Raw genomic sequence first — 22,430 nt, 5'->3', positions numbered from 1 at the left:
AGGTCCTCACGGCCTCCGAGCCAGGGCAGCCGCGTGCACACTGATGCCGTGCACTTAGTTGAAAGTGCTGCAGCAGCCATCTTGAAACTGATCTGTTTGGACAAAGCTGCAAAACCTCTGAGGCTTAGCAAATTCTGCCCCAAGCGGGCCCTGCCCTGAGCCCAGGGTCACAAGGCACTGCCCTCTGGTGGCCAAAAACACTAGTGCACTCAGCCATTCCAAGCGCTCATTTCCAAGGCCCTTTCAAAGATTATCACCAAAAAAAAGCCTCAAGGCTCCCCAGGATTCTTGAGCAATATCTGCATCCTGTGACCACTGTGCCAAGGGTGCCCCAGGGCCTGCTCCTTCTCCAGCCTGAATTGGGGAAGGCAGACAGAGTCCCTGCTCTCCCTTTCCTATTCCTGCATTGGGCCTCTGCAAGGGTGTGCCTGACAGGAAGAATACTGATGAAGAGCCCTGAGGCAGAGAGGCTCTTGACTTGATTGCAACCCTCAGGTATGCCCTGGAGAACCGCTCCAGACGCTAAATAGGAAGCAGCCTGGGGAGGGTTTGCCTGGCTGGCTCTGTGGGATACCAGGGCAGGAGAGGGCTTCCTGGAGGAAGGAAGCAGAGGCATGGGACAGCAACCAGGGGCAAAGGAAGCAAACTTGAAAAGGGGGGAAGCTTAGCTCTGGATATATTTCCCAGGGTTTTCCCAAATTTTCCCACCTGCCTCTTCTCAAGCTGTGAAAAAACAAAAAAAAAAAAAACAGCATTATTACACTTTGGGTAGGTCTTTAACAAACTTCAGTATAAGTCTCATCAGAAACCTTCCAGCTAGAGCAGCCAGGTACAGGCGTGACTCTTTTCCTAAGTAAATGAAGAGAAGCCAGCAAGCTGCCTGGTAACCTGAGCCGAGCATTAGAGCTGGGGCAACCTGAGAAGCACTATCCTAAGTATTTTAATAGGACAGCAGGGTCCAGCAGATAGAAGGAAAGCACCTGACATCAAACAACAGAAACAGAAATAAAGCCCTGTCGCCTGGTCCAAGCAGCACCACAGCTTCCATTTGTCACCTGTCCCCTCACATGTCACTGCTGTGACTTTGCGCTCTAGTATGTGCTAGGACACTGCTGCCAGGCACCTTTGATATTTGGTGGGCTCTGGTGGCATTGCCATGGCCCCCTCATTGTGGGAAAAGCCCTCAGCCCAGGTGGAAAGCCCACTCTCGGTTAAGCTCTGTGAGTCTTGTCCAAGCCTCTGTCCTTCTGATACAGGGCAGGGAAAGGGACACCACTGAACCCCCAAAGCTGCCTGCTCGAAATAGTTTCTGCCATCTGCCACATCAAGACAAGACATAAGAGCTTTAATGGAAAGGAACTTTAATACACGAGTATACAATGCGAAGACAAAGAATATAATTTCTAAATCAAACACCTGAAGTTACCCATCCCCCTCCTGGGCTAAAGTCCACCCAAAAGGGATTGGTCCAAAGCAAGGCCTGAAAGCTGCCCCAAGACTAACGCACCTTCTGGCCGGGACCCATGGAAAAGGGTCAGAAATGGCCAGACAAGTCTGGGAGGAAAAAGAAGAGCAAAATCAAAATTAAGACAAAAGCTGCCATAGTCAGCCTACCCACGGGTCTCTCGCCCACATCGCTTTCAACCAGTCCAGGGCCAATAAATAAACACGGTTTCTTCACATGTCTCCCTTTGCTCCATGCGGTTTCCTCAGGTCTCCTTCTGGCTCTCCACCTTGCTTCCTTCTTCTCAGATTCTTTCTCTTCTCTGCTTTTCTCTGCTCAGCTCCACCTTCCTCTGGGTGGGGCAGGGAACCTGGAGTTTCCCCTTTTGCTGGGCACACCCTGTTATACTTCTGAGGGGCCTATCCTGCTAGTGGAGTCCTTACTACAGAGCTTTCTGCTGATCTAGCCTCTTCCTTCTACACTGAGGCTCAGGGAGGGAAATCAAAAAACTGCCAGTCGCCCCCAGCTCAGGCACCATAACCAAAGGCCAGACAGGGACACAGAAGCAGAGATGTGTCTCTCATAGTGTGGAAACAAGAAGTCCGAAGTCAAGATGCCCAGGGCAGGTGACCGGTATGACTGGCCTAGTAGGGGGCAGGTGAGTACCTTCTGTCCATGGCCTTTCCTGGTATGCTTTCTCCCTCTCTTTAAAACAGTACTAATCCCACCTGTTATCTCCTTTTCCCAGCCTCATCTAAACCTCAGGCCCTCCCTAAGGCCCCACACATGAGTTTGGGGGAACACATGTCTTCAATCTGTAACAGTGCTCCCAGGCTCAGGATCTCAAGACTTAACTTAGGGTTCACTTTCACCTGATGGCTCAGCTCTGCCTCCTGGTTCTCAGGGGGCTATTTCAGACCCCCCCCCCCCACTCACCTTCAAGCCCCTCTTGTCCTCAGCAGGGACCTGCTCTCCTTCCTCAGTCTGAAGCCATCATGTGTCAGCTGCACTGCCCTCGCCCCTTGCCGCCTCCCACCCAGGGCCACACATCTCTGGGCTCCCACTTTTTCATGAACATCCCATCGGTTATGTCCTAGCTCAGGTTTCTCAGACCCTTCCTCAACTCCTAGTCCCTGCGAGCCACAACCCTCTCTTCCTTACTACCTGCTGCCACGTTCTCAGAAATCTCACCTGCACTCAGTATTATGGAAACTGCTCTCCTGAAGGTCACTTATACCTCCTTATCACTGGGGTCCCTTTGTCTTCTTCACACCACACCTTCTTTTTTGAAACGATTTCCCATTCCTGCTGCTCCACTATACTCTCAAAATACTTCCCACCCCTCTGGCTCTTTCTTCTCTGCCCTTTTCTTTGCTCAGACCAGAAATGTTGGGGTTCTTTATCTTCTGTCCTTGACCATTTTTGCTCTACTAAATCTACACATTAGGTGATTTCACCTAGTTCCCATAAAAGAAATTCATCCTCATTTGTGGCTCTCAGAGCCATGTCTGTATTCCAGATCTTACTCACAAACTCCTGGCTTGGGTCCACCTACTTCCAGGTCATCACAGTGAAGCAAGCTCACCTCAAAAACCTAAAAGGGGTCAGTGTAACCACTGGTTCTCCTGTCAGAGTTGGCTACACATTCGCTTCCTCCAAGTCATTGCTACAGATAGCCTATTCAGGGTGCTTGCTGGTGGTATGAAAGTTAAAGCACAGTACTATGAAGGAACCCACAGCCACTGCAGCACAAGTTCAATCCCTGGCCAGGGATGGCACATCAGACCTCTCCTTTCTTGCCCACTGCTCCCCTCAGTAGTGTAGTTCAGTCAGTCTTAGTGTTCTGCTCCCCACTCTGTCTCTGGTGAATCCTCTTACTACACACACCTTTGGCTTGTACCCCCAGTTCTTGTATGCATAAATAAATAAGTCTGTAAAGAAGAGAGAGAGGGCCCTCCCTGGTGGCTCAGCGGGTTAGGACACAATACTGCAAGCTGGCCTCCTCTGCTTTGGTGCGAGTTCAAACCCCGCCTGCTCCGGACGTGATCCACGTGGGCGGCAGACCTCTCCTGACCTGCCCGCTGCTCCCCTCAGCAGTGTACTTCATCGCTCTGCCTGTTCTGCTTCCCACTCTGTCTCTGGTGAAGCCTCTCACCACCCTTGTACCTCTGGCTTGTACCCCAGTTCTGTATGAATAAATAAATAAATTAAAAAAGAGAGAGAGAGAGAGACCTTTTTCAGTGATAGCATGCTAACTGGCCAAGGCTGACCTGAGGAACCAGGACTTGCCCACTGGGATTGCTGGCCCTCCAGATCCAGCAGACTCCATTGGAACTGGCTTTTCCCATAATATTTTCTACGGACCTGACCAGTGGACTGGCCTCCCCAACCCATTTCTACCAAGAAAAGATACCAGTGCATTGAGTCTCACGTAGTGACTCTAAGCCTCACTCCTGCCTAGACAGGAACCAGTAGTTTCCAAAACACCAGAACCCTATGAGGCTGGTCGGATAGGTATGTACCCGAGGATTTCTGTCCTCCCTCCCTCTCTCACTGCCTTCCTCTCATCCACACCCACTGCCCATGACACTATGCCATTGTGAAACTGCTAATGCCAAGTTCAGGTGTTTCAGAAAGTCAGGGGCACCCAGTATCCATGCAGTGTGGGCGCAGACTGGAAACGAAAGCCACACTTCTGAGACTCCGTACCATGCTGTGGGTGCCCACAGGTGCCTCTGACCTTCACTTCTTTACAGCCAGGTCTCCACTTCCATACCCAGGGACGTGCTGGCACACTTTGTCAGTCAGCTATGTCATCATCTTTCCCTCCTGCCTCTCCCCAACACCCAGAGTCTCCTACTGTGGTATCATGCTCAAACTGCCACACTTGTCCAGTGTGTGAACACACCACACAGCAGAGGGGATGTGAGGGAGCCAGTGTGAGCATGCCTGAGCCCAGCCGAGTCAACAGCAGAGTTCCATTACTTGTTCTGTCATCCCAAGTCTCTTAAGTTTCAAAGGCCTTTATCTCTCCTCTACCCCACCCTTCTCTGAAATGATTGTTGACTTTGTCAGCCAGGAATGTGGACTGCTTGCAAAAGAAAGGCGATTCAGATGATGAGGACTTCCCTTGGCCTCAAAGCTGGCCCCATGGCAACAGTACCAGCAGGGAGCAGACTCCTTCCCTCTCTCCACTCTGCCGTCAATGTTTGCTTCATCTAGTTGCTGTCCCTCATTTTTGTGGGAGCTTTTGGTAATTGGGCCACCTATTTCTTCATTGATAGCTGCTCATATTCTCTTTTAAAAGCAACAAGGAACTTCCCCAGGACCCCTTAGCAGCTCTCACACATCTCATTGGCTAGGATTGGATCACATGGTAAGGGGTTTGAGATAATCCACGCGGCAGTCAGGTCCATCTGTTGAACTGCAGCATGTCCCAGGGTACATCACTGTTACCTAGTGGGTCAGAGACAGCATGAGCTCCAGGAGAACCATCCATGATGCACCAGAGTCCTTGAATTCAATCTTTTCTTTCAGTCTTCCCAGTCACTACTCAATCTGAGAAAGATCTAGAAACACATCTACATCTTGGGCTTCATGTTTGAATGTAACTGGGGTCCCCTCTGCATGCTTCTCATTCTGTACCATTGGCCAGCAGTCCCAGTCAGCAGTGAGAAGGGGAGGTTCAGAACAGATCGGTGAACCAGACATCCATCTTTGACTTGAGGCTAACTCCTAGCACAGACTGGAAAATCTGCCTTCTGCCCAGATCAGTACACTGAAGACCTGGGTGGTTTGCAGCCTGGGTTAACTGAGGCCTCAAAAGAACATTTTAATGTAGGGGAGATGATGGTGACAGCATGACTGTTAAGGAAGATGGTTGTTACCCTCCTTTATGGAAGAGACTGTCACATAGACAGAGTTCCTCATCATTCTGGTGAAAATGCAGACAGGGCCATGGAGGACAGAAAATAAAAATAGTCATCTAACCTTTCGTAATTATTTATATCTGGCGAGGGGCAGAGGAGGAGTTGCAAAAGGTCAGGACAGATCCCCAGACAGGAGCCCAGAGGAAGGTGGGGCATTATCACTTGGAGTTGACGTCAATGGCACATTTCCAGAACTTCACAATTAGTAGGGACAAGAACAGAATGGGGGCACAGGGATGGTTTTTGAGATATCAGCCTTGGGGGAAAAAAGAAAAGATAGGTCCAATATAGCAACATCTTTAAATAAGGACTAGAATAATTTTAGGTCTGCCAGCAAACAAAGACTGGAGGCACAGAGGAGGACAGAAGGGGCCTGCTGAGCTCTGACCCAAAGTACCCTCCTCCCTCCCCGTACTGCTCAGAGCGTCTCCTCCGAAGTCCTCCTGTTCCCCTCCACACTGGGATGGGTTCTCACCCCCACTCCCCAGCCCTCTGTCTCCTGTCACTGCACTGTGACACTGGGCTCTACTTGTCTGCTCAAAAGCATGACTCGAGTGCCGGACCAGGTGATCCCCTGGGGCAGGATCAGACCTCTGAACTGGGAGCAAAGGGGTTGTATATTGAATGAAGATGTGACTCATATAAATGGATGGCTGAATGCATCCCTGCTCATTCCACAGCCCTCCACAAGGCATCCCAGAAGATATAAATCAGATTTGCCTCAAAATATGCTAATACCACATAGTACAATTTTAGCACCCTTTTAGAAGAAGGAAGTACCTTTTGGGGTTCAAGGTTAAAAGAGAAGTTCACTAGGCCAGGAGTTGGCAAATGCTAAGTCCAGGCGTTCTCTAACACATAGCTTGTGAAGTCTTTTGCATATTTTTTTCCCAAGGAGAAAAAATAAATGTGTTTTTTTTTTAAGATTTATTTATGTATGCATACAAGAACTAGGGTGTAGGCCAGAGGTGAGAGGAATTACCAGAGACAGAGTAGGGAGCAGAACAGGCAGATGTACTGAACTACACTGCTTAGGGGAGCAGCGGGTGGGACAGGAGAGGTCTGCTGCTCCCCTTGGGGGATCAGCTCCCTGACTGGGCATTGAACTCATGCTTCAGTGGCTGTGGATAGCTTGATAGCACTGTCTTTACCCCCTGTGCCACCAGGGAGGCCCTGTTTGTGCCTTTTTTTTTTTTTTAAAGATTTATTTATGCATACAGAACTGGGGTACAGGCCAGAGGAGCAAGGGCGGTGAGAGGATTCACCAGAGACAGAGTGGGGAGCAGAACAAACTGGCTGACGAAGTTCACTGCTGAGGGATCAGCAGGCATGTAAGGAGAGGTCTGCCGCGCCATGTGGTCACCTCCCGGGCTGGTGATCAAACTCACACTGAAGTGGCTTTAGCTTCTTAGTGCTGTGCTTTAAGCCACTGTGCCACCAGGGTGAGCCCTGTCTGTGTTTTTTTTAAAGGCATTTCATCAATCTTCTTTCTTGAGGCCAGTGAGATTTGTCTGTAAGACAAAGCTTCTCCCCCTTTCCAGTCATCCCTGGACTCCAAACTGACACTATGACTGGGACTCTATATTTTCAGTAAGTTGAGGCTTTCAAGAGGATTATTGATGCCCCAGAGAAATGTTCCTGCTAACTTAATCCAACTTAACCTTGTCACCCAAGGTTTTTCATTAGGAAGGCAGCACATCAACAGATAAATTATTTCTCAGCTCAATACAATGACCTGTCCCTACCCATTCATAGGTGCTTGGTATGTTACTAAAGATGGCCACCAGGTGGCGGCAAAGCGCCTCTGACGTTTCATTGGGCTCATGCACACAGTTGGAATGGGGGAAGGAAAATCCAAACCAAGCCTGGTTCCTGGAAGTAAGGGAGCTGACTACCATGTCTGGGGATCCCCATTCATCTGTCAAGGCACCTGGACTCTGTACATTTGTCAAATAAAAGAAGGGAAAATGGGACTGACCTAGGAATTGCCAAACTACAGCTCAGAACCAAAGACAGTTGAACAGAGAAGTGAGGTGTCCCTGAAAGCTAGTCCACTGGTCCCTACCAGATGGGGGAGCTGCCGCAAGCATGTAACACTTACCAAAAAACATGGACAACGAGGTTCTCAGACTTGTGGTCGATTCCCAGAATTGACGGGGCCTTATTACCCTCCACTAAGTCCAGCTTGAGTGCGGTGGCAGCCCTTCAGATATAGTGACTGTCCCTGCTTCCTCCAAGTGAGGGCAGTCAGTCCCTGGCCCATGGCGCCCACTGAGCCCCAGAGGGTGTGGCATTGTGGCTGGCCTCATGTGATGACAGCTCCAGCCTCCCAGTCCTGAGCCCTCACCACCACACCTGCTGTCTTTCCCACAGTTAACAATTCCGAGAACTTGGGAAACCTGAGATTTCAGGAGAAGCAAAGGTCAGCCATGGCACCAACTCCCACAGCCCTCTCCTCCTGCCTTCCCAGGCGCCAGAGCTAACCTTTAACTCTGACTGCAGAACAGAGGCCACCCAGATGGAGAATTCGGTGTCTTTAGCTCCCCACAAAGGCCTGGGAATCACCTCTCGCCTCCAGCCTGAAGGTTCCGGTTCCATGAAGTGTTTCTGTGCTCCTCTCCTTGGCCTGGGGGTCCTGCTCTGACTTTCCTCTTGGAATTGGGCCCAGGGAACAAAGAGGATGTTTGGGGGTACTTTTCCTGTTGTTGGTTCTCCCTGGGAGAATGAGAAAGATGCCCCAGGAACTATTTCAGATATTGCATGAAAAGCTATGGGGTGGGGGGCGATGTGAGGGGATGGGGGAGTGGTGAGTTGGTAGGCCTCACAGCAGGTATTTGTCTCACTGGAGAAGTCCTGCACAGGCAAGTTCATGTCCCAGTCCCGCTTTTTTTTTTTTTCCTCTCATATGTTACCTTTCAGCAGGGGCCAGGAGGATGGCCCACCCTCACACTTTCTGCAGCCAGTAGTGTCTGGCATTTGGTTGGTATGGAAAAGAATGCATGTTGAAATCTCCCAGATTTAGAAAATTAATGCCCACGCACGCCATCATTGCCATCATCCCAGCAAGTCTGTAGAGTGGTTGTGAAGGAAGCACTGCTGTTGGCTTCACTGACAGTTTAACATTTGAATGGCAACCCTGTAGTGGTAGATAACCCTGCTTTCCATTTGGGAGATTGGGAATGTAAGCCTCAGAGATCACTCTCTGCTCAGTCACTGGATGGGGCTACAACAGTTATCACCAAACCCTAACAAACTCTGACTCTGTCCACTATGTCAACAGAAGAAAAATGGAAGGAACTGTCTTTTTAGATGAGTTAACATTTGGAAGGGGCTCTGAATAGCTCCTGCTACTTACTATGTGCCTTATAAGTGTTTTTAATAAGGAAAAAAATCCCATATCAATTAAAGTGAGAAATTACAGTTAAGTCAACTTCGGACTTTCTCTGACAATATTTTCATCGTCTGTAAAATACAGTAAAATTGGCCCCCAGGACAGCTGAAGCCACAATCAAGCCTGCAGCATGAGGTCCCTGTGATCAGCACAAAGCCCAAGCTTCTGAGCTGGGGGGAGGGGGTTCAGATACCCAGTCCTGGGCTGTCTGGAACCAGGCTTCCCTAGAAACCCTGGCCCTCAGTGAGGTCAGGATTCCAGGCCCCCCTGGCGATGTAACCCTCACCATTAGTTTTGTGCATTTTTAAGTATCACCAGTTTGAGAACTCTGCAGCCCAGAAGATTCTGAGCTGCTGGTCTGCAGTGCTGCCTGAGGTATCATTGGAGGCAGAGTGGGGCTTCCGCACTCAGGGCTTTGTTGTGACTGCTGGGCTTCCGACTCACTCACCCCCACCACCACCTCCTGGATGGAGGACATCTCCACTGGGCCTCAGGGCCATCTGCCCAGATGGCCACAGGAAAACTAGCCTGTCTGAGTTTGGCAACCTCCATGAGATATCCTGACATCGTGAATGTCTCCCAGCTCTGACCTTACTCCCTCACCCCATGTACACCCTCCCAGATAGACCAGCTTGGCCACCACAAACCACGGCATGAATTGTGGGGCAGGAGTGGCCAGCCCTCCCTACCTTGCCACCTGGTAACTTTGTGTCCTCATCACCTCCCCGGGTGTCAGCACCAGGCTGAGAACACTGCATGGCAGAGTGATGTGAAGCCACAGATCCCAGCCTCAGTTCCAATGAGGGGGCCACTGGAAATGTCTCCAAATTCACCTCGTTATTCTCCCAAATTTCCCAAGGCACCTAAGAATATGAAGCAGAAGCAGCAAAGGAAGCCAGTCTCCCCTCCCATCCCAGATTTTCTTGAGGCCTCACAAGGACCAGCAGGACCTCGTGGTACAGCTCCTGCCTGCTTCCAGGAGAAGCCATCTGGGTGTTGGTATTTATGGGTTTGGGGATTTGGCAGCCAGGCCCTCCAGTACGGCCCCTGTGGAGCTGGGCCTGCCTGGTGCTGGGCCCAGATCAGAAACTGGGGGGCAGCCGCCCTCTGGTGGCCACTTCAGGTACAGCACTAGAGTCAAGGGTGTTTTCCCTTTTGGCCCACTAAGCCCCTTGAGTCATTTAACGGTTTAGGGATATCTTGAAACTGGATACATTCTATTTTTCTGCTGAAACACCATCTTCTAGGAACACTATTTGGATTTCAGCGGCACTTTTATTATCACCGTGGGATAACAGAATAGTCTGCCCCTCAATCCCCACCCACCACCCTGTCCTCTCCTATAGGCTGGGTTTGGGATTCAGTCTCGTATTTGTGACTGAGGAAGCCCTGGACACTCTCCAAACACCCTCAGTTGCAGTGTCACTGAATCTATGTCCCCGAAACCCCACCCAGAGCCTACCTGCCTCCAGCAGCTCCACCTGCTGTCTTCTCTGTCCTCTCCCAGACAGGCTCCCGTACAGCTGTCCTCCTGAGACCCCAGCAGCTCTTGCTAACCCCAGAGCCTCTCTTCTCACCCGCATTGCTGGGGTGTGCTGAAATGCAGAGCCTAGTTCAGGGGAAGGCTAGCACCCTGGTGTCCCAAGCTCCTGGCCCATCTGACCCTAGAGAGAGCCCACTCGGCGGCCAGTCCCATGGACCTGTTTCTCAGGCTCTGCTACACTTTGGAATCACCTCAAGAGATGAACAAGTATTGAGGCCAGGTCCTGGGCTTGGGGGATTGCAGCTCTCCTCATAGTTCTTGGATGCAGGTGAAGACCCACAGACCTCCATGCAGACCCAGCTGTGGTGACCACCCTGTCTCTCCCTCCACCCCCATGACTGTTCCCAGTGGTCATCCTTTCCTTGAGGTGGTCTTCCCTCCATCTGCTTCAGCTGAATCCAGCCCATGTGTATTGTCCCAGATCCACCAAGAGAATGATACAAATAACACCCCTTGAATTTGTGAGAATAGGGGGTTTTTTCAAGTCACTGGTGGGTGGGCTGGTTGAGGGCTGATAGCTGAGGTTGAGGGTGGAGCTGATGGGGCTGGCACAAGAATAGAAAACAAGACTGGAGCAGTTAGTCCATCTTCTGCTGCCTTGGGTCTTTGGGAAACAGCTGAGATCACAACCCTTGCTGGGTCTGAAATGTTCCTCCCAGCCCTAAGGCCAATTCCCTTAGTCCAACTCTTGCTCCTGCGCCTTCTGGGGCTTATTGTGCTATGGGCACTTGGGGGGGGGGGTGCTGGCAAATATAATTTTGCTATGAACAGTCCATACCCAGCTCCCAGATACCCTTGGGGTCCACTCCTTCAACTATCCCCCATATGTCGTTTTCCCAGCCAGACCTGCCGACAACCACCTCATTTTAAAATGTCAGCACCCCTTCACACCCCTGCCTGTTACCCTTGTTACTCGTAGCTCACCATGGCTTGTTTGTTGGGCCCTACTAGGGTGGATCACAGTGCTCTCCTACCCCTGCTAGTATCCCCACATTGCCCTGCCTGCTTTCTGAATCCTGTCATCTGCAGGCCCCACCTCGCTCCCCCCAAGGCCGAAGAGGCTGTGGTGACAGCACTTAGGGAACTCAAGCTCCATCCATGTTGCTGCTAAAGGCATGAGTGACACCTGCCTGGGCCCTTTACCTGACTGTCTCCACATGGCCAGCCCACTGTGGCCTACTGCTTCCCCTTAGCCAGCCCCTGTTCTGGTTAGGAAATTCTAACCAAAGAAGGAAGTAAAACTTGACATTTGAACAACTCAGTCATGTAACATGTCCCTTGGAGACAGGTGAAGCTCTGCACCTTTTCTCTAGGGACTGATCATACAGATACTGCTTCGAAGAGGCTAATGGTTTGCTTCCTCCGCTTCTCCCTTTGGGACCCTCCTCTGGGGCAGGAGGCACAGTCTCTGAGGGTGCAGCCCATGCCTGTGGAAGTAAACAAATGTCCAGCTCCCTTCTGAATGTGTGACCAGTCATGGCACCAGTCCCAGGCAATTGCAGTTGGTGGCTGCCCTTATTTATGACTGGGAGGCCCTTCGCTCTACAGTCAGATGACAATGAAGGGACTACAGACAATTATGCTGGCCTTCCCCCCCCCCCCTTTTTATTAGTTTATTTTTACATCATTTTGTGGCTTTTTTCATCTCAGTTGTAATCCCTGTGGGTTTCCCATCACCAAATCACCCATGTGCTCACCATAGTCTAGTGCCCTCCTCCTCCTCCATTATTGATCCCATTCTCCACTCCACCCCCATAAAATGTCTCTGGTATATAGTTGTTTGTTTGTTTGTTTTTTCTTTATTACAATTGCTTCTCCCCCACCCCCACCCCACCCACCCCAATCCCTTACTCTCCTGCTATGAGTGAAACCATCCGGTATTTTTCTTTTTCTTTCTGGCTTATCTCACTAATCATGATCCCTTCCAGCTCCATCCATGTTGCCGCTAAAGGCATGAGTTTATTTTTTTGATTGCTGAGTAATAGTCCGTTGTGTATATGTACCATATCTTTTTAATCCAGCTATCTACTTTTGGGCTTTTGGGTTGATTCCATGTCTTTCCTATTGTAAATAGAGCAGCAGTAAACATGGGGGTGCAGGTATCTTTTTGAATCAATGTTTTTGTGTCTTTTGGGTAGATACCTCAGAGTGGGATTGCTGGGTCATATGGAAGCTCCATGTTTAGTAGTTTGAGGAACCTTCAAGCAGTTTTCCATAGTGGTGGTACTAGTTTACATTCCCACCAGCAGTGCAGAAGCATTCCTTTTTCTCCACATCCTCGCCAACATTTATTGTTGCCAGTTTTAATATGTGCCATTCTCACTGGTGTGAGGTGGTATTTCATTGTGGTTTTACTTTGCATCTTTCTTATTACAAATGATGTGCACTGGGATTTAAAAATGATGTGGAATTGGATCCCAGTCTCCTAGGGTCCTGCCACAGTAGAGGCAGTCAGGAGGCAGCTGGATGCTTCCGGACACAGATGGAGACTAGTGGGAGGTGTGAGAGATTAAAGTAGGTCTCAGCAAAGGTCCATCCCACCCAGTGGATGTCACATTGTAGGGAAGAAAGGGAGAAGTGAGAAACACAGATCAGGAGGATAACTGTAAGCCAGTGACACCTTAAAATTCAAAGGATCTTGGGCCCCCCCGGTGGCTCAGTGGGTTAAAACAGCACTATGAAGTTATCGGCAGACAAACTAGCACATCCCAAGTTTGATCCCTGACTTGGGAGGTGACCCACATGGCAGACCTGTCCTGGTCCACCCGCTGCTCCCCTCAGCAGTATCTTTCAGTACATCTGCCTGTTCTGCTCTCCACTCTCTTTGGTGAGTCTTCTCACCCCATACCTCTGGCCTATACCCCAGTTCTTGTATGCAAAAAAAATAAATAAATCTTAAAAAAAAATCCAGGCCCTCCCTGGTGGCACAGCAGGTTAAAGCACAGCACTAAGAAGCTGAAGCCACTGCCGCATGAGTTCGATTCCCGCTTGCCGCGTGGGTCCTGCCCCGTAGGTGACCATATGGTGTGGCAGACCTCTCCTGACCCGCCCGCTGCTCCCCTCAGCAGTGTACTTTGTTGATCTGTCTGTTCTGCTCCCCATTCTGTCTCTGGTGAAGCCTCTCACTGCCCCTGAGCCTCTGGCCTATACCTCAGTTCTGTAAGCACAAATAAATAAATCTTTTTTTTTTTTTTTAAATCCAACAGATCTTAAATACGCAGGAGCAAAAGTCCACCCAAAAGGAATTGGCCCAAAGTAAGGCCTGTGAAAGACCAAGTGGATGCCATGACAGGCTTCAGAATGCTTCTGAACCAGCCAGGCCTAAGCTTTGGTTATCAACAAGGCACCAAGGCCAAGTTTAACTGTAAATGTCCTAATCTTGCTCATCCCATAGCAACAGCCATTTAGCAAGTAGGCAAGTAACCAGTACATATCAGAAAAATGCCAGATGTCCTCAGGTATGCTGGCAGAGTAGTGAAGTTCACATCTTACATGCATGGATCAACCATGCATGGATTAAGACAAGATAACTTTGTTCAATGTCCACTAATCAATGTACTGCTGAGCAAAAACTCCCCTCTGCTGGGCTGAAACTCCACTTCTGTAATAAAAACCCTGCCTTCCCTGAGCTCAGGGCTCTCAACTTTGGCTGCTGCATCACTGCATGTTGGGAGCCCAGGCTCGAGCTTGCAATAAAGACCCTTGTGTGCTTTGCATCGGAATCGGCTCCTTGGTGGTCTTTGGGAAACACGAAACCTGGCACAATACCTGAAAGCCCGCCACAAGACTAAAACACCTTCTGCCCGGGACCCATAAAAAAGGGTCAGAAATGGCCAAACAAGTCTCGGAGGAAAAGAGCAAAATCAAAATCATCATAAACACTGCCATAGTCAGCTCCCCACGGGTCTCTCACCCACATCTCTTTCAACCAGTCCAGGGCCAAGAAACAAGCACAGATTCTTCACATGTCTCCCTTGCTCCATGTGGCTTCCTTAGGTCCCCTTCTGTCTCCATCCTGCTTCCTTCCTCTTCAGATTCCTTCTTTTCTCTCCTTTTCTCTGCTCAGCTCCACCCAACTTCTGGGTGGGGCAGGGAACCTGGAATTTGCCGTTTTCCAGGGACTACCCCATTACACTAACTCTAGCTCAGAGGGCCCACCAAGCATCCCTGAATGGGTCACGAGGAAGAAATGTTCTCACAGTGTCAGATCACTACACTGGGGAGAAGGGTTGGAACTCCTCTCCCAAGGCTCCCACAGGGGTAAACATGCACAGGTGCTGGCAGAGCGCCTCTCTGGGTGGGGAGGACAGAGGATGGCCAGCATTAGGCCATCAGCCCCCAAGTTAGAAGCCATTGTCACTCTAGCACTTCAGCTACAGGGTGTTTTACACACAGATAATTCTTTCATTTAAATTTCAACTACCAGAGAAGTAAGTTGGGGAGTTTTACAAAAAGGGAGACTGGAATCTACACATGGCTGTAAGTAGCTGGAGGTGGAGCCAAAAGTGAGGACTTCAGCTTGCCCATCTGCTGCTTTGGGAGGCCCAGCTCTTCCTCAAAAAGGGAGGGAGGCTGGTGGTGGGGCTTATATCTAAATGAGGAGGGCCCAAGGCAGTGGTGTGTGTTGTGGAGAAGAATTGTTGTGCCAGGTTTCAAGTTTCCCAAAGACCACCAAGGAGCCGATTCCGATGCAAAGCACATGAGGATCTTTATTGCAAGCTCGAGCCTGCGTTCCCAACATTCAGTGACCAGTGCCGCAGCAGCCGAAGTTGAGAGCCTTGAGCTCAGGGAAGGCAGGGTTTTTATTATAGAGGAGGGGAGCTTCAGCCCAGCAAAGGGAAGTTTTTGCTCAACAGTACATTGATTGGTGGACATTGAACAAAGTTATCTTGTCTTAACCTGGTTGATCTACGCATGTAAGATGTGACCTTCACTACTCCACACACATACCTTAGGACATCTGGTGTTTTTTCTGATATGTACCGGTTACTTGCCTACTTGCCAATTGGCTGTTGCTATGGGATGAACAAGATTAGGACATTTACAGTTAAACTTAGCCTTGGTGCCTTGTTGATAACCAAAGCTTAGGCCTGGCTGGTTCAGAAGCATTCTGAAGCTTGGTCTTTCAGAATCAGGGTATAAGCTGGAGTGGGGGTGGGAAGGGAAGTGGACAAGGTGAGAATTCACCAGAGACCGAGCGGAGAACAGAAAAGGTGGACTTATTTTAAAAACACAGCTAAGAGGAGCAAGCAGCGTGCAAGGAGAGGTGTGTACACAAAGAAGGGTTTGGGACTCCCTTTTCTGACCTGTTTCTCAGGCTTTTCAGGACTGGGGAGTTGTTTTGGGCTGGTGAGTGCTGAGATGTCTGGCCTTGGGCATGGAGCTTTAACACAGAAGGCTTCCGGGCCTGCTTCCATTCTCAGTCAAAAAGGCCATTGAAGGCTTGGTTCCCATAGCAACCTTATCAAATAAATCCCTATATCTGTTCAAGCCTCCCAAACCTTCAGCTGTGCAGGAGGTTTTAACCTTATTAAATGATACCCCCACATTGCGACCTCAGCACCCCCACCTCCCAAGGTGCCCTTCCTTCCTGGGATCTCAGGACCCACCAGCTCTGCCGTCCTGCAGCTCCTCTCCAAGTCCCAGCCTGCTCAGGACAGTCTCTGCCTGTAAATGTTCAAGATCACTGAAGGGTTTCCTTGATCCTGCCAGATGCTCAGAGACAAAAGTGTGCCTTGGTGCAGCAAGCTAGGGAAACATTGACACTGTAATCCCTTTTGACTCATGATGAGGCATTATAGCACATTAAATGCCCAACCTGTGGAGAGAATGTTACAGGGCATGTTTCAGGGCAGGGAGAGGGGCACCACTGAGCCCCCAAACCTGCCTGCTCTAAATAGGTTCTTCCATCCACCACATTCAAGACAAGACATAAGAGCTTTGATGGAAAGGAACTTTAATTCAATTATTGTGCAATATGGAAAAGACAAAAAAATATAGTTTCTAAATCAAATACCCAAAGTTACCCATCCCCTTGTGGGTATGGGATTGGCCCAAAGCAAGTCCTGAAAGCCCACCACAGCCTAAAGCACCTTCTGGCTGGGGCCCATAAAAGAGTCAGACAAGTCTGAGAGGAAAAGAGCAAAATAAAAATAAAAATAAACGCTGCCATGGTGAACCTCCCCACAGGTCTCTCCCCCACATCTGTTTCAACCAGCCGAGGGCCACGTAACAAGAGCCGCTTCTTCACATGTCTCTGCTCCCTGTGCCTCCCTCAGGTCTCCTTCTGGCTCCATCTTGCTTCCTTCCTTCTCAGTCTCCTTTCCAGCTTCTTCTCTTCCCTGCTCAACTCCACCTTCCTTCTGGGTGGGGCAGGGAACCTGGAACCTCCCCTTTTCTTGGGGACCACCCTGTTTACAAGAACTTTACATTTGACTTCCTTTGATCCAAATTTTCCAAAACTTAACCACATGAATGATAAAGTAAAAACCACTAGCTCTCCATACAGCTTACCATGGAAAGCAGTTTAGATCTTTCCTTGTATAGCAGGGAAAATGGAAAAAGCATTCGCTCACTCATTGAGTGCAGTGAAAGGTAGGCGAAGGCCTCCTGCATGCAGGGCCCACACCGTGTCCAGAGATTGCACAGGAGTGGACTAATCATGCCACTCAGCAGCACGGCCACATGGCCAGCCCCGCCAGCCTTTCTGACTTCCCCTACCCTAGTTTTACAGTGAGCCACACACCCATTTTAAAGACAAGGAACTTGAAGCCTGAGGGAAACCTTGAATTACCCAGTATGGAAAATGAGCCCCATGACTTGACAAGGTATCTTGCTTAATGCCTCTTGAATGAGGTTGTCTCTGGGGGACACAGAGGGGTCAAGAGAGTAATGCCTATGCTGGGCTGTGCTGGGCTGGCCCCTCATGCCTCATGCCTACTTGTGTCCCTGCAGGTCTACCTGGCTGAAGCCGTGCTGTGGGAAGAGAGCAGCCGTGTGGCAGGTATTTTTGCTCAGTGCGAGTGTCAACAGTTTCCTGGTAGCCTGTGTAATATTGGTGGTGATTCTCCTGACTCTGGAACTTCTAATAGATATAAAACTTCTCCAGTGTGAGTAGCAAGAGAGATACATATACAAATATGTATGATGTCGATATTCAATGTGCATCCATCAGGGGTCCCCAACCAGTCGTGTGGTCTGCTACCCCCTCCTGATGGCCGCAGGCCCCCGGCCCTGGACTCTCGGGCTTTAACGCCTGAGGGAAGTGGAGTAGGCAGCCCCATTCAGCCCCCAGCACATTCCCAGCTCCACATTGTCTCTGCTCCAATTGTGACCTCTTCAGTAGTACTCCTTCCCACCAGCATTCTGTGTCCAGAAACCAATGAGAACAAAAAACGTTGGGGACCCCTGTATGCACTTTTTTTTTTTTTGGTTTTTTTTTGTTGTTGTTGTTGCTTCTAGTTGGAATTTTCCAGGTTGGGATTTTCCAGGTTGGGATTTTCTGTCACTTCATGCCAATCGCTGCATGTAGAGATGGACTGCCGTGTGCCACTAGTGGTGACAGCAACCTTGTCGTCCCAGCCACAAGTTGGATACTTCATTTATATAAGTGTGACCATTTTGAGAGCACTATTCTCCACATTTGAGATGGGCAAGACTTATATTACCCCTGTTGGAGACAAGGAAGGGAGGATCTCAACACATTCGAGGCTGTCCTTGGTCAGAGTATCTGGACTGGGCCTTGCCACCACCAGGCCATTTGACAGCAGGGCTTCATCTGTTGCCCTAGGTCTCCCCACTGGTTGTTTATGGCAGCTTGATGCACCTGGCAGCCCAGGGTCTGTCTGTGCCTCCTGGTCCTTCTGCATGTCTGAGGCAACACGGCTGTCACCGTGAGGGCCTGCCACCACCTCGCGCCCTGCAGACCTCTGTGGTACAAGGAGGTGAAGGCCAAGGGTCCTGACTCCTGGCTTTCGATGAGTGAGTGGTTCTAGCTGCTTCTTTGCCGTAGTTCCTTGATTTGCAAGGTAGGTCTCCCCAGCACAAAGAGAAGAGAGTTCAATTATTGGTCCCCTGAGAGGTTTCCTGTCCTGACACTGGCCAAGGTAAGGTCACCCAGCCACCCCAAACCCATTTAGTCAACTTGGAGTGGTTTTCTCTCATGCCCCCAGTTCCTCTTTTGGAGTCTGTGTCTGGGCCCCTCTAGCTCCCTCCAAGCCCTGTGAGCCTTCCCTCCCTTCCCTGGGGACTCTGGCAGGGACCCATAGCCTCATTCACTTTGTGCAGCTGGTGGCCTCTAAGCTCTGATCAGGTATCTTCCAGCACAAAGTAACTGATGGGGTTTTACACTCAACCTGTCTTCAATTAAGCCACGGTGTCTACTTTCCTTCCCACTCATCCGCATGTCTGCTTTTTATGGGGTCTAACTATAACAGAACCTTTCTTTCGCTGGGGTGGGTTGTGCCCAGGGCCCGCGCTGCTCATGCTTGACAAGGCCTTGAACCGACCTGAAAACCCGGATGACACTGGAATTTTGCTTAAAATTAAGTATCCAGGAGATTGATTTTGGTGGGAGATCCAATAGCAGCTCATAAAAGGCATCTTAAATTCCATAAAATGCACAATCAGAGATTTATTGCTCTTCTAAAGCAAACCGTAAAAAAAGGCATAGGAATTCATTTGAGAAATAATGGGGAGAGATTTTATGTTTTCAGAATCATCTGGAGGCCTTTTCAGAGTCACACGACCTCAGCCTCTCGGTACTCACGTTCATGGGACCCAGGACAGAGAGGATCAGTGGCTTCGCCAGGCTTGTCCTTGAGGTCACACTGGCCCCAAAGCAGGAAGTCTCACCTAGAACCTGACTTTGTAGCCTCTGTCCCCAGGACTTGGCTTCTGCCCACCTCCAGGGTTTGCAAGAGTTTGGGGGAAGGGAGGGGCAGTCCCTCTCCTTTAGGCCAGCCCACACCTCGATGGTCCTGACATTTTCCCTTAGTCTCCAGGGATTCTGAACTGTGTGCTAAGCAGGCCTGGTCAGAGCCCTGGCCAGACCGGTGCCAGCGTGTTCGCAGCACCTGTTTTAGCACCCTGTTTTAGCCCTGCCCCTGCTGGTGTTCCCCTCCCATGCCTGCCTTCTGGGGAGCATCCCTCTTACTCTCTCTCCATCAAAACCCACCCCACCAGTGCCTGAAGCCACCTTACGACTCTCAGCCTTTCTGGCTGATAAACTCTGTCCCTGGGTCTGAGACACAAGATGTAGCTCCTGCATTTTAAAAGGGCTTCCCACACATAATACCTTAACACCAAGGATTGCCTGGTGAAAGATGAGGTGAGAGGGTTTAGGGGTTGACTGCTTCCCCCACTTACTTTTGGGAGTCAGAAAGTGAAGCACAGATCCAGCCTGCCTGCTCTGCTGCGGTCTGGGGCCCAGCCTTGGCGCTCCACTTCAGTCCTTGCTCCAGCCTTGCCCCCTCTAAACTCTAGCCTGCACCTCCATTTCTACCAGTTTTCAGAATGCAAGTCAAAGAGAGTTTGCCTTGAGCCTGGAATCCCCCTAACTCAGCACAGCATGTTGGGGTAGCTGAGGAGACTTCCCAAAGCTCATGTAAACCTGCTGAAGCTGCATGTGCAGGGCTGAGCGCCGGGAAACCCAGCTCACATGGAGCCCTCAGGAGGGCTTATCAGGAGCATATGAGGCACAAGGCCTACTGACACCTGACGGAGCTGGACCAAGGGGACTGCTGTGGGGAGACAGGCAGCCCTTCCACAGAAGACAGACCAGACTCTGGGCCCCACATCCTGCCCCCCACCCTTCCCACAGCTGCCCTCACAGCCACTGCACTGTTCCCAGGCCCCATTTGACCCAGATCTGAGCACCCGCTGAGTGGCTGGGCTCCTGGAGCGGCCTCACCCTGCTCAGCCCCACACACTGTACCCTTCACCTGAGTCCTGGCCCCTGAGATCAGCCCTATTGCTGTTTTCCTTGCAGTTTCCAGCGCCTTCCAGTTTGCCGGTGTGATCCACTGGATCAGTCTGACCATCCTCTCCGTGTTCTTCTCAGAGGTAGGTGAGACTTGGACCTGGGCCTTCTGTGTGGGGCACCACCTGTCCTCGGGGACCAAACTTTATTCTGGCATGGGAGCCCTCCAGGTCCCCAAGAGGCGCCAGGCTAGAGGAGGCAGATGCCTGTGCTAGGAGGTGGTTTAAGAGGAGCAGCTGCCAGCCCACCAGCGGGAAAGTGGTGTGATCCACGGAAGGACAGGTGTGAAGGGGAGATGAGCAGCAGGTGCCTGAGGGAGCGCGGATGGCTCGTGTGTTGGGTGGGGGAGGCAGCCAGGCTACAGGGCAGGGTACCTGCAGTGGAAGAGCAAGTCTGATGCTGGGCTGGGTTCTGGGGGCACAGAGGGTCCTTGGCTGAGGTAGCAGAGGACAGAGAAGACAGAGTCACAAGCTGAGCTGTGGACCTGCGGTTGCTTAGGGGATCGAGGGGCTGGTAAGGCCTAGAGCAGTGTCCCCTCACCCCTGACGTGAGTGACGGGATAAGTCCAAATTAGCAATACCAGGGAGCAGGGACACCCTGCACTTTGCTGAGCTCACATCTCTGTATGTGAGGTAAGAGGAAAAGCTGCCTGGTGGTTCCATGGACCAGGTCCCACAGCACACAGCTCGTTCTCTCCCTGGGGGTGGGTGACCCCGCTGAGCATTCCTAAGCTGGCACAGCAGGACCCCATACATTTCCCGATCCTCGACTTGGAACTGCGGAGCCTGCAGTATTGCCCAGCAAGCGCAGGCAGTGGGGGAAGCAGCACAGAGCCTGCTGGGGAGACACACACAGCTCACACACATGGAACTCACACCCACGTGTGAGCACACACATGGGTGCTGCAGCCCTGGAGGCATGGCGGCTCGGGGGGCCGGAGCAGAGGGCTGGGAACGCCAAAGGATGCTGAGGGAAAAGGATGTGGGTAGAGGATGGAGCAGAGATACTTTGTATGTGATTCAGCACCCAAAGAACCAAGAGCCCCCATGCTTTCTAAGCCAGCTCTGGCCACATCTTGCTGTGCCCCATTTTGTGCGCTCTCTGTAATTAGAGCAGGGAAGACTGGGCTGTGTAGGGCCGGGCAGCAGCATCACAAGCACAGAACATTCTCCTCCCAGGCACTGGGTCCTGTGGCACTGCTGGCTGACAAGGCCAGGCCTGAGGCGCAGGCCCAACACTGCCCTTCTGAGGAGCTTCCAAGCCAGCTGACTGCTTTTTGCCATGGAGGTACCTCTGTCCCTGCAAAACAGCACCTGCTCCCAGCTTCCTGCCCCTTTGGGGGCCTCACCCTTCCTAGACCCCGTACCTCTGCTCCCCAGTATTCCCTCCCACAAACACATGGGCCACGGCCAGATGTCTCCTTGATGCAAACCTTAGAAAATGTGCCATGCGTGCGTGACCGCCAACAAAAATGTTTAATCAGTTGCTGTGGCTCTTCCATCTACCCTCCCCACCACCCCCACGCTTGGGTTTTATTGGATTTGCAGAATTTATTGCCTAGCATTAATTTGGCGTTCCCTTCCTGTCAGTGCCAGAGACAAGCCACCTGAGATAGACAAGGCCTGTGCAGCGGCTCTTGACTGCAAACTCCCATCCGCCCTCTCCCCTGTCAGCCAGAAAAGGGCTGGGGCCTCCCCAGGTCTTTTGGGAAGATCTGGAGGCTGTGGGTGCATGATTGCACCTGACCTTGGACCTCATTAATGATGATGAGGGTGAGGTAGAGCCATAACCTGGAGTAACACAGAGTAACAGGGGTAATGGGGAAGGAACAGAAGAACAACAGGGTAACGAGGGAATAAAAAGAGAGCAATAGGAGTAATGGGAGCTAACAGAAGGGTTAACAGGGGCGTAACCAGAGTAATAGGATCAGAATAGGAGCAATGGCAGAGGAACAGGAGAGCATCAGGCGTGACAGGAGTGACGGGAGACCAGCACACCTGCCCAGTGCGAAGAGAGGGGCTAATATACAGCGAGTGGGACAGCCGCTCCCAGGGGGTTTGGACACAAGTGATGAGGTTATGCTCCTCACCGTGACTGGGCCACCTCTTCTGGGACCGGCCAGGGCCAGCTCCCTCTGAGCAGTA

General features: G+C 50.9%; 1 protein-coding gene across 1 annotated transcript in view; it reads left to right on the top strand.

Annotated features, from left to right (window-relative positions):
* The window catches only part of LOC101619010 (chromosome unknown open reading frame, human C15orf27), a 121,552-nt gene that overhangs the window by 54,784 nt on the left and 44,338 nt on the right, over positions 1 to 22,430 (top strand). Inside the window, exons 4-5 of the mRNA XM_012728506.1 lie at positions 17,262 to 17,416; positions 20,296 to 20,369. Coding sequence (XP_012583960.1) covers positions 17,262 to 17,416; positions 20,296 to 20,369 — 229 coding nt within the window. The remainder of the gene's footprint in view (positions 1 to 17,261; positions 17,417 to 20,295; positions 20,370 to 22,430) is intronic.

The sequence above is a fragment of the Condylura cristata genome, unplaced genomic scaffold, assembly GCF_000260355.1.
Source record: "Condylura cristata isolate star-nosed mole 26May11 unplaced genomic scaffold, ConCri1.0 scaffold00023, whole genome shotgun sequence".
Lineage (NCBI taxonomy): Eukaryota > Metazoa > Chordata > Mammalia > Eulipotyphla > Talpidae > Condylura > Condylura cristata.
The sequence above is the reverse complement of the archived record's forward strand: the minus strand, read 5'-3'. Positions and strand labels throughout refer to the sequence as shown.